The 12,850-nt window shown below is 36.0% G+C and overlaps 1 protein-coding gene across 3 annotated transcripts in view; it reads right to left on the minus strand.

Moving 5' to 3' along the window:
• Positions 1–12,850, minus strand: part of Lama4 (laminin subunit alpha 4) — a 139,674-nt gene that overhangs the window by 6,859 nt on the left and 119,965 nt on the right. For all 3 annotated transcript variants that reach the window (XM_058574377.1, XM_046429937.2, XM_046429939.2), the window contains exons 29-35: positions 12,309–12,442; positions 11,043–11,207; positions 9,845–9,998; positions 5,160–5,347; positions 3,731–3,920; positions 2,679–2,834; positions 1,666–1,825 (exon numbers count right to left, since the gene is read on the minus strand). In XM_058574377.1, the coding sequence (XP_058430360.1) occupies positions 1,666–1,825; positions 2,679–2,834; positions 3,731–3,920; positions 5,160–5,347; positions 9,845–9,998; positions 11,043–11,207; positions 12,309–12,442 (1,147 nt within the window). The remainder of the gene's footprint in view (positions 1–1,665; positions 1,826–2,678; positions 2,835–3,730; positions 3,921–5,159; positions 5,348–9,844; positions 9,999–11,042; positions 11,208–12,308; positions 12,443–12,850) is intronic.

Genomic DNA, 12,850 nt, shown 5'->3' on the forward strand with positions numbered 1-12,850 from the left:
TTAATAATGTTCCTGCTATTAATGTTCATGGAAAGAACATAAATTGTGCGTTTGGCTATGAATTTCAAGCTGTCTACACCTTTAGATTTCTCACTGAAATTCAGGGAAGGGCTAAGAAATGTGTATCTTAGTAGGAGTAAAGCAGGTGGGACAGGGAAGGAAAGAAAACTTAGGAGCCAGACAAGGAGAGGAAAGATAAATGCTGGTTATTCTCTTGAACATTGTGGTAGTCTAAGAAAGCATACTTGCTGCAGGGGATGTACAGAGTACCTGAGTGCCTTGAAATAGGAGACATGTGCTTTTATATCTACTTCTATCCTCATTCCCAGCACCTACTCTGGTATCTTCCTCACACCCAGGGGTTGTTCTATGGAATGTTTGTGATTTTATTTATTGTGAAAACAATTATATTCCATCCTCTGGCAAGGCAACTACCATAGAGGGGGCACACAATAAAAACTGTTGAATGAATAAGCAAGAGAGTAATGACTTAGGAGAATAAAAATCCAGAAATAAGATATCTGAAGGATAGTGTCATCTACTAGTGTTGCAGGGCAGAGGGAGAAAGTGAAATTTTATTTAGTGGGAACAATGGTTCATGTTAAGAGGGAGTAGGGGAAGACTTTCAGGAGCAAGGTAACCAAGAGCCAATACAGATCAGATCATGGAACAGCACAGGAAATTCTAAAGATGTCAAGATGGCCAGCTTTGAGAAGATTGCAGGTGTGAAGAAACTGGGGAAGGTAGAGCAACAAGTAGGAATTGCATATTTGATTTAGCGTAGTGGAAGGGAACATGGTGGTTCTTGGAAAAAGAGGTTATTTTTTTGGAGGAGTTTCGCCTTATTTTAGTTTTTAATTTTTTTGCCAGTGCTAGGGATTGAACCTTGTGTCTTGTGGTGCTAGGCAAGTGCTCTATTAATGAGTCTAGTCTAATCTCCAGCCCCAAGTTTGGCACATTAAGTTTTTACTCTGAGCCTGATGTTCCCTCTTAGCCACCCCCAGGAAAAAGCATTCCATGATTCATGTTTTCAAGTCCATTTTCTGTTGCTATAACAGAATACCTAAGATGGAATGATTTATAAAGAAAAGGGATTTATTTGACTCAGAGTTCTGGGGGCTGGAAGGTTCCAGAACATAGTAGAAATGGAAAGGCTAGGGCAAGCATGCCTGTGTAGAAGGGATATGCGTACAAGAGGGTGAGAGTGAGGGAGGGGAGGTGCTAGACTGTATAACAAACCACTGACCATAACCAATTCAGTCCCTGAAGGGTGAGAACTCACCCCATGAGAAAAGCATTAATCTTCTTTTTTTTTTTTTGGTGGTGGGTGTGTACCGGGGATTAAACTCAAGGGTACTTGGCTACTGAGCCATATCCTCAGCCCTATTTTGTATTTTATTTAAAGACAGGGTCTCACTGAGTGGCTTAGCACCTCAACATTGCTGAAGCTGGCTTTGAACTTGCCATTCTCCTGCCTCAGCCTCCTGAGCTGCTGGGATTACAGGTGTGCACCACTGTGCCTGGCTGAAAAGCATTAATCTTTCTTAACAACCTAACCATCTCTTAAATGTCCCAACATCTCTCAACTCTGTTCCATTGGAGATCAAGCATTAACATGAGTTTAGGTGAAGGTAAACCACATTCAATTCACAGCATTCGTGTTACCTAGAACAACATATCCTCCTTCTGTTGAAAAATAAGTTCCTGTTTCCATTGGACCTTCAAAACAAGGGGTCACACTAAATGTCTGAGAAGCAGAGGTGATGGAGGCCCCATTGAGCTGGAGATTGCTAAGACAGCCACTGAAACTGTAGACTGAGTTAATCTGAAAGAAGAAGACATTTCTTAAAATCCGTTTTCTCAACACTCACAGAGGCCCCATGAGGAAGCAAAATGAGAGTTTGAGTCTTAAGAGAAACCAAGTAATTCCTTAATTATTTTAACTATCTGAACAATTAATTATTTTCTGGAGAGTTGCTTTTTAACTAGTTTTTCGAGACTGGAATTTTGTATTTGATAACATCAGTTTATAGGAATTATGAAAAATTTTACATTTTACAAATTTATGTTAACTAAAATTTAGTTCCTCAATGTAGTCCTTTTATTGCTAAGCAACTTTTGAGAGATGCAATATTTTTGATTTTTAAACTATAAAAATAATGCTTATTTTCTCACTTCTTTTCTGAGTACCCATATTCCCCACACATTTACAAATTCCATATGTGAATGTGTGTTAAGAAATAAAATTATAGTTTACGTAAACTATAATAAAATTATAGTTTACATAATGTCCTGAAACATTTTTAAAATAATATAATGGAATATTACAATAATGGAATGACTTGCTTTCTGGTTTTGGTATCTCTTTATATTAAAAATATAGGTACTTGCTAAACAAATAAAATTCCCCATAAGTTGCGATTTTCATGATAATTTGTACCTCTGGAACTTTTCATCTCACCTCTATTTTAAAATCAAGAGGTCACTCCCAACTTTGTATTGTCCTGAGGCGGACAGACTGCCTGTGGGACAATACTCACTTTGAAGTTCCAACTTCAGCAAAACTACAATTTTAGGAAAAAACTATGCTAGTTTCCTTGTGTGTGAAATGGGGACCTGGATGAAGTGACCTTCCAGTCCTAAAGGTCAATGGCTTGGCTTAGCTCCATATGGCTTACCTGGACGTTCTTTACAGCCCTTCCAGGAGCCACTCCTCCCAAATAAATGGGACCTTTGATTTTCCAGGCAGCTCCAGAAGGAGGAAGACTTTCTTCTAGGACTCGGAGACCATCAATGATTAGTCGACCACTGCTCTTTTCCCGAATAAATATCACCTGGATAGAGAGAAAGAAAATAGCATTTCTTAGGTAAATCCCAAGATGGAGGAAAAGGCTGTTCTATAGCTGCTCCCAACTCTGAAGTTGAAACAGCATGGGAAATCTGCAGAAAGTTCATAAAAAGGTGGTCATTTCTCTGAAGGTCAGGAGTTTTATCTTTTCCTCTGTTTAGTAGACTTCTGGCTATCTAGTTTTTGGAATGTCAGAAACTTCATCCTTTATTTTATTCTGTTTTGTTTTACATCATATGTCTTTATTGTGGATTGTCTCCAGTCCTTGCTTTATATATACATGGGTGTATTTTTCTGGCTCACCTTGGCTTCAGCACTTCATATGTTAGAGGAAGTGATCTGTATATTTTCTGAGCCCTAGACAGAATGAATGATTTAAAGCTACAGGCTTAATTTCTGAAAATAGATTATATTTAGCAGAGATCTATGTGAGGCTCTTTCCAGTTAACCAGCTCCTTCTCTAAAAGTTACTGTAACTAAATGTAATGCATCTTGTTCCCGCTCTGTGGTTTGACTTACAGATTTACTCACTTAGTATCTTCCACAGCTTAGCCTATAAAAGACATTCGATAATAATTATTGAAATTAGAAACCTCTAGGCAGTGGGAAAAACTCAAGTAAAAAATTATTAGAAACCAAGCTTCCATTTATATTGGCTACTGAGTCTTTGGTTAAAATAATTATACTCATCCTTTGCCTGTATTTAAAAAATACATTTAAGAATTTTATAAGGAATTAATACATTTTTGAAATTGAACTCTGAGTGTAAAGCAGCACAATTTTAAAAGGTTATTTCTAGAGACCAATGGTGGAGTATCAGAGTCAATCTTTCAGACAGTGGTGTATATTTGCTATTAATGCTATTCTCTGCCTTCAACTTACATCATGCCATAATCCATCATTGTATTTCTCCTGGCTTCTAATCTTCAGTTTCTTGTGGCCAACATTAAACATGAAAACCAAGCGACCATGGGCCAAGAATAGAGTCATGAAGTCATTCTCTTCTTGATCGGAAACATAGAAAATCATACCATGGGAAGAACGAGTTTTCAGACTTATGGAAAACTGAGATCTGGTAAATGAAAAGAAAAAGCTTACCATTTGTAAAATGAGACTGTGCATAATCTTTCACTTCTACAAGTAATATACCATAAGGAAGAATAAATAAGCAGCCATTCTGTGTAGCCCAAGCAGCATTACTGCTATTAGTTTTACTAATGAATATGGGGTAACTGTGGTTAGTTCAAAAATGTAAATTCTTCTCTACTTCATTATATAGTAGTGATACATTCCACATTTATGGAAATGTTGTCTTATTGTATCTTGCTCTGACAATATGGTTACAACTTAAGTAAAAATCCTATGTTAAAGAAGGTTATCTGTGTGGAAAAATACTAGTGATTATCAATATGCATGTAGAAATTTTTATAGAAATAATATTATTTGTGTACTATCCAAATTACATATTGAAAATTTTCCAAGTAAAAATGAATCAGTGTATATCATGCTTAAAAGCAGCCAACCCATTGTGTAGAAATGTGTATATAAAGAAAATTTTCTAGAAGTTTAGTTCCAAGTTTGTATAAGATATATTTATCAGTTGTTCTTTTACAAATAAAATAAACTTTATAACTTTATTTATAACTTCTAGTTTCATTAACTCTAAATTCTTCCTGAAGAATACAAAATACTGATTCTTTCTATTAGGTAAGTAGCAAATTAGAAGGATTTAGAGTTTTATTATTAGATGCATTCCCTGGTATAACTGATAGAAGTAGATGACATAAGAATATTTGTGTACTAAAGCTATAAAAATTGGTTTTCAATAATAGTAAATAGTCGGAGGCTTTTGGAACGCTGTGAAGAAATGATGGGTTTGAGACAGCTAGTGGGCCATGGACATATACATGTATTTGTATTTTCAGTGTCTTTCCCAATTAACCTAGAAATTCAGGTGCATTCCCATTTACAATCTGAAGGCAATTTGTGTGGGGGTAGTGAGGATGATACCAAGGTTAAATGATGAGTCATCTGAAACTTGCCCCCTTTTCCTGTCCTTGATTGTCATTTCTTTTTGATCAAACATTGCAAACTCCTGGGAGAATGCTGTTTATGTATCTTTCATTTGGGGAAAATAGTCACAGAGAACATAATTTCTTGGAAAGCATGAATTATACTATTTAGAACACCTGTTGATGATAATCAGATTAAAGTGGCTCAGAAAGGAAAGATCATAGGAAAAAAGCTGATATGTGGCTAACAAAGATGGAGCGTGAGATTAAGTTTCTGGAAGCATAGAGTGTTACTTTACTTTTCACCAAAATCTCCTTTTAAATGTTCAAACTCTTGGCGGCTGTTGGCTGTCCCTCCATATTGATAGGCATGCTCTATTGCTTTAGGGCGATTGGAAAGGTGACAAAGAGAGTCTCTGGGAACATTCTGCTCTATGAACTTCAGGCCAGCAGGATCCCATGAAGGTGCATCCTTACTTTTCTCTCCCTATAAAAGTAGAAAATAAACCAAATTAAGGTATAAAAGTGATACACTAGCAGCAAAAATTAATTTGTGATGTCCTCACCATTAATATCAATAATCAAATAATAAAGTAGGCATTTTTTATGCATTTTTCATTCATGAAATAGGAGGCACCTCTCTTCTCTCCCCCTACACCATACGTAAATGATGGCAGTAGCTGCAGCAGTAACAACAAAAACATACCATGTTAACGAACCCACATGAGTTTGTGACAGTAAAGCAGAGATAAATTGAAGCTATAGAGATAACTATAATTTAAATTAAGTGCACATCCCAAGTAATAGTGAAAATGGAAAAGTGGCAATAAAATAACGTTGAGAAAATCAACTAAAACCGTCATGTAGGCAACAGTATCACCTTAACACACATCATTATTATTTATACATGCTATGTAAAAAGTTAAGATACTTAGCAACATCTTTAAAATACCTAATAATAGCGTTTTGGTGATAGGATATGTGGCAAAATCTGTGACAGAATAAATACAGCACAACCTAAACATTATATTGTGCTTTTCAAATTGTACTTCAGAGGTTAAAATTTAAAGTTTTAAAACTATAGGCCAATATTTAATGATTAGTCTTAATTTCTGAAGCAAAATAAAAGTAAATGTAAATAAACTCAATCATTTAATAATTTATTCATTTATTCAAGCAACCATCTATTATCAGTGGTTAAAGTGGAGAGGAAAGAACCATTGTTTTGGCATGTCTTCCATGGGTGGTACGCAGTGGGAAACAGAAAAGTGAGAAATAATCCGTGTTTTTTAAAGAACTGAAAATCAATTTGGAGAAAGATAGATAATTAGCAATTGGAAAACAAGTTTGTGCCAGATATAAAGGATACTAGGTGCTAGGAGTTGAGTTTTGTTTTTTTAGGTGATAAGGAGGCACACAGGTTTTAAAAGCAGGGAATGGCCAGATGTGACCCACTCAGTAAGATAGCTTGCTGCAAAGGCTGGCCTGATAGGAGAGGGAATGTTTGTCATGGGGAGGACTGGAGAACACAGCAAGAAACAGGAGGAGAGACAGGGTTAGATGAGAAAAGACAATTTTATGCACATTCCCCCCATCCCCAATTCCCATTGAAATGTTTGAAGAACTATTCACATAAAAATAAATCCACAGCTGTTCTGGAAATCTCAGAGGGTTTTCACCAGCAGAACAAAGTAATGTGAAATTTCTGGAAGCTATAATGCAGATTGGAACAGAGTGATAATGAAATGCCTAATCTCATATGAGAAAAAGTTAAAACCTCCAAAAAATGCAGTGCTCCAGCCAAATCCCAGAATTATTCTCAAAATTTTGGTATGGTGGCAGGTTAGTTAAAGGGCAGATAGCTGTACCAGTGACTTTACCCTGGAACAATAGTTCCTCCAGTTGGATTCTGACAGTGAAGACTCGTGCAGTGGTGGTTAGGTTGGAGAAAGGGAGATAGGCCTCATAGATTCACACATCCTAAAGAAAAGCCCATTTGGTTCCCACTTTCCCCTCTTCCCTTCCGAACATAGTCATCAGAACCCAGAAACTGACTTGCTGCTATAAAAGCAAGGTTTCTCTCTTGGATGGAAGAAATATACCCAGTTATCAATAGCTTTTGGTTCAGGCCTCACCTACATGTAATAGCCATAGTTTCAAGCCATAAATTGCAGAATGAGCTAGAGTGGGCCTACAGGGAGACTTTTCCCCCCTCTATATATCTTGAGAAATTTTTTCCATACCCTATGCTGTTTTCCAATCCTAGTAGAATATATTAATGGGAAATATGTCCACCTTTGTTTCATTGAGGGGCCCAGCGTTGACATGTTTTGCACAGGGGCTGGAGGGTAGGGGTAAGAGTATGGGTTTGGTAGGGATTGCGGACTTCCCCCAACTCTGAGTCTTCTCTATTTTCTCTGTCTTGGTAGAGAAGATCTCACGCTTTCTCAATTAGTGCATTCACTTACCCTTGGTGAGAGTGCAACAGTGAATTAGATCCCAGGGCTCAGCAAAGCATGGGGTTCTGTGGACCACAGTGTCTTAACTGACTGGCTTTCCTTACTCTGCCTCAGTGTGGGAATGCATAGACCAAGTAGTATCTGTTTTTTGTCTGTAGCAAAAATGAGTAAACTCTGGTGTCTTGCTATATGGTAACGAGATACTTGTTACTTTTGTGCCTCCATGCTCTTAATACGGATCAAAAAGACAAAGACAAGTTATAACTGATTACTTCAAATACAAAGATTACATTTAAAAGTTATATGTGTGGGGGTTATTAGTAAATCCCAATGACATTTACTTAACCAGAATAATTTTCTTCTCCAAGGGCCTGTTAGATATAATCCTACTTGTACCAAGTTCAGTTTAGCAAGATTTTTTTTTTTTTTTTTTTTTTTTTTTGGTGGGGGAGAGGTTTGTGTGTGAGATACTAGCTAAGCTAGTTGAGCTATTGAAGAAAAAGAGGGATATGGTGCTATCTTACATAAACCAAGATAAGACATAGCAGGATCCCACCAGGGGCCAGAAGCAGGAATTGGAAAGCTAAAAAGCACCAGAGCATTCCTTTTTTGGAGGTTTCTGTTATATCAGCTTTGTGTCTTAGAGTGTCTGCTTTCATTATTCTTTCTCAGCAGGACAACTTCTCATTCTTTCTAGAAAGCAGCTTGCTTTATCTGTGCATGATTAACATACAGTTCTCAGGGCTTTCTATTCAATCACCAGCTCAAGCTAGGCTCTCTAGGTTCTAAGATTCCGAGGAACAGAATCTCAAGTCCAGCTTAGTTCACATGATCTCCACTGGTTCAATCATCTAAATCCAGGGAGGTGATAGGACTTACCCTGTGGGTAAGAATCAGTTCTTGGAAAAGACACTAGCTGGCTAGATACTCCTTAAGGATGTCCATTGCACTACATAAAATACTCATTATTACATTACAAACTAAATGAGAAATTGTTTCCCCAATTAAATTTGAAACATACAAACTATGAAAAAATGTAAGTCTAGAACATAGTTGGTAAGACAGATATTCTCAAGTATCCATGAGGAATATAAATCGGTGTTAGCTTTTTGGAAAGTAATTTGCTAGATCTAGTAATTCTACCTCCTGGAATCTATCCTAAATACTTATTCAGCAATATACTCAAGGATTTATGTCTAAGAATGTTCACCTATAAAAGTAGGAAACTGGAAACAACTGAAAGCCTATTAGTGGTTAAATGAATTATAACAATGCATAAAATGGAATATTAGATAGTGATTGCAAAAATAAATTATTATAATACCAATCCTTTAATCCTTGAAAAAAATTAAACCAGAGGCCACACGTTTTTCTTAGTAGCTATTAAAACTACATCTAGCAAGCTTCACGTAGCTACATTAAGTGTGGTAGCTATATTCTTCACTAAGGAAAAAAGAACAAATAGAAAAAGGCAAAGGATATCAGTAGTGCTGGTAGGAGGCAGGAGGCCTGCTGTGGTAACAAATAGGTGGTCAAGAGTTAAGTGATCCAAGAAGTTGGAGGAAGAATGGTCCAGGTAGAAAGAAACCTTGAATAAAGATCCTAAGGTGGAAGTGCAGGTGGCCTACTTTAGTAATAGTCAAAAGGCTGGTGTGGGCAGAAGAGCGAATGAGGTGGGCAAGTGGGAGAAGAGGGACTCAGAGAGGGAAAGGGGTATGGATCACACTGGGCCTCTTATGAATTGCAGGGACTTGGGCTTTTACTCTGAATTCAGAGGAGTGACATGATATGGTTTATAGTTATAAGGGTTTGGGTGTCATGTTGAGAGTAGACCCTCAGGAAACAATGCAGAAGTGAGGAAATCTATTCCGAGACTATGACAGTAATTCAGATGAGAGATGATAATGGCTTGGGCCAGCATGGGAGCCCTGACACCTGAGTGCAATGTTAAAATTAGACCATTACTTGAAGAATGAGAAGGGATTAGGATTTCATTTGTAATGAAGGTAAATAACACACATGCTAAACGAATGAGAAAGAATAGTAATCAGAGAATAGAATTTTAAAACTTAAGATTTTGATGAGGGTACAGGTCTGGATGATGTCATAGATCATTTGCACGTAAATGGTTGAAGTAAATGTCAAGAAGGAGGGGAAACAGGGTAAAAATCACAGTTTCCATGATTGTGACAAAGTTTGAGATAATTATATGAAAGCAAATGATACTAGAGAATAGTAGTACTAAACAATAAATATGATTTACGCAAATTAATAACAGAACAATTTTAACCATTGCATTGAAAAGTAGTTGGAGGTAAGAGTAAACAGGTGATTGGACATGTTTCTTTGAGAACAAGAATGGAGGCGACAAAGCTAGTAAACTGGAATATCTGATACTGCAAGAATTCTATCTTTCATATGTACATAGTTGCAAATTAGAGTAAATTCTATAAAGCAATCATGTCTAGAGTTGCATGCATGGAATATGAGGGCAGGTGGAAAATCTGCACAGCAGTATCTTTTACCTTCTTATTCTGGCTTGTTTTAGGCTTTGAGGAATTTTTTCCTTTTTTGTGAAGTAGAAACAATGGTGAAGACTCAATTGGACACTCATGAAGAGAAGTGTGGACCTTTTCAGAATACCGCTGGAAATCTTCAACCTCCACATCTCTATCCAACCTGTATTTGTAAGGGAGGAAAAAATAACTTTAAAAACATTGTTCAGAATTATATGATGAAAGCTATGACAGTCAAAGAACTCTGACAATTCAAAAAGTTTTTTTTTTTTTTTGCATGTGGGATGGATCCTTACCTGTCACTATCTTAACAAGAATCCTTGAAATTATCATTTGAGCAATTAATTATGAACCATGTACCTGGCACCACACTTTCTGACAAATGAACGTTGTTTCCCTCATCACACTCTGGACAACTGGGTCTACTTCTGTGTTTCTTAGTCTGCACTAAAGTCTCCCTTGTTTGTTTTTGCACTTGAGGAACTTTTATTGTCTTTGTTAAGATTAATGGCTTTTTAAAAAGTCATGCATAAAATCAAGACTTAAACTTTGAACAAGGATTTTGGCATATTACTCTATAGTACACCATTAATAATAAGTGCAAAATAATTACATCTAATATTTATAGGCTGTTGTGTAATAGGTGCTGTGCATGGTGATTTATGTGTATTATTTCATTTATTCTGCAGAACAAGTCTACCAAATAAGTACTATTACTATCTGCATCTTGTAGGTACAGAAATGAAGGTTTACTTAGCCACAGTAATACAAATATAATAGGGGGAAAAAACCCTACACACAAATTCAAGTATGTCATTTGTTCAAAAACATATAAGCTTTTAAGTACTGCCATCTAGTGCCTCTGATCAATTTCACACTTCTCAACTTTAATTATGTAAATATTTTCACTACTATCTTGATCTTTTAAAATCAACTGTATAGATCTATTGGTTATATATATATATATATATATAGTTTCTCAAGGCTTGCTTTATTTTAGAGCTGGTTTGTTGGAAAGCTACACAGAGTGTGCTGTTTTTGGAGTCCATGAAATAGTTCATGCCATATAAACCAATCCTATATCATAGCAAAAGATATAGTATCTAAGCCCTCTGAGCTGCTCCTATTTTTATTAAGTTCCTTGTTAACCATAAAAGAAACTCACTCTCTTTGGCTTGAATAAAACTAGGTAATAAAAATATTATACCTGGTAAAGTAGGCATTACTTATACAGCCAGTGAAGTTAGCATACTGGGGACTGATGGGTGAGCCACCGAAGTAAAACTTTTTTTCACCTGCTTGAATTTGTTCTGCTTTCCCATTGGAAGAATTCTTATTTACAATTCTGTTTTTATCTACTACGAGTTCGTATCTGCAAAATAAAAAGCTTTTTTACATACTGAGCAGTTACCATTTTACCTTGAGTTTCTCTCTAGTTAAATAAGCAGGTTTTCTTATGGAACTGAAATGTAACATCTGATTAATGAAAAAACAAAGAGTTTCCAGGTTCTTCATGAGGCCCAGGATAAAATAATTGAATAGTTCTATATGCAACCCCTGCCCCCAAAACCATTGGAATTTAAACTCCTAGAGCAAGAAGGTCAAACAACTAATCATTTGTATTATTTCTTGGGTGGAGAAAAAAAAAAACAAAAAAACACACGCCTCACGGTGATCACTTAATCACAGTTGTGGGAGATCATTTTGATTGTAAAGTACATTGGGTGGTTTTGTCTTTATTGGAAATGGAGTCTAGAAAATGACTACTAATATTTTCTTTGATGGGTGGACATCAAAAACCAGAAGTGGACATAGATGAGCATCAAACTACAACAGAGGTTTATTTCCTATTTTCTTATTATGAAAAAGAAAATACAGGATCATGCAATTTAATGCAAAGCCAGAACTTTTAAAATGTGGCCACAAATGTAGCATCCTTAATTGGTCAGTTTAAAATTTATTTTTTTCTCTTGTTTTTTTAATTGATTTTAAAAAATGACAGTGGAATGCATTACAATTCTTATTACACATATATACCACAATTTTTTCATAACTCTGTATATAAAGTATGTTGACATCCAATTCATAAATGTACTTTGGATAATGATGTCTATCACATTCCACCATCCTTATTAAACAAGACCAGTATTTGCTGAGTTCCTTCTATGTGCAACAACACATTACAATCCATTCAGTATATAGCGTGAGTAGGCACTGCCCTCAAGAAGATTGTAACTGTTCATTTTATTGGGAAAAATCCTTTAAGTAACTTGATGATGATTTATTTGGCATGTCTTAAAAAGTAATAGCATTTTTTTAAAAAAAAGAAAAATAACACAAATCTGTTCCTTTCACATTTTTTTAAACAGTAGAAAAGCAATAGAATAATCTATTATTCACAGTGACATTTGACAGAATCATGTCTTACAAATAAAGACACATGGTGGGAAGAACATTAGGTGAGGAGCTATACCTTACGGGTGAGACAGAGGTTATGATGAAGTGGGATAGCCCATCATTGTACTGCTTATTTGCCGACTGAACCTTGATGCCCTTGACATTCATGGTGACAGTACCATTATCCAGCGAAATGGAAAACACATCTGACTGAAATGCAAGCACAGGTTTTAAGTAGGGAGTGCAGGGACCTAAAAAATGGGCACAGTTTAAACATTTATTTAAGAGTACTGCTTAAAGGAATACACAGTGTATAGGCAATTTCTTGCCCAGCAATTTCAATGAATAACAACAAAAACCCCACTTTTGCTTGTATTGGTGTTGCTTACAAAATTAGACATGTCTCAATGGAAAAAAGATACTTCTACATTTTGAGCTGAAAATGTTGGTGATTTTGTTATTCTGAGAGTTGTCCTAGTCATCTTCCTAACTCAGGCATTTCTACTCTATCATCAGTCTCATTTAATTCCTTTCAAAAAGGCAATATTTGAATCTCCTTGAGGATGTAGCTAGAAGACTAGGTAAGATTTAAGTTACTAGTTTGGCTTTTTAAATGTT

Source organism: Marmota monax, unplaced genomic scaffold, assembly GCF_021218885.2.
Source record: "Marmota monax isolate L192 unplaced genomic scaffold, Marmota_monax_Labrador192_F-V1.1 WCK01_AAM20220418_F8-fsc00276, whole genome shotgun sequence".
Classification (NCBI taxonomy): Eukaryota; Metazoa; Chordata; class Mammalia; order Rodentia; family Sciuridae; genus Marmota; species Marmota monax.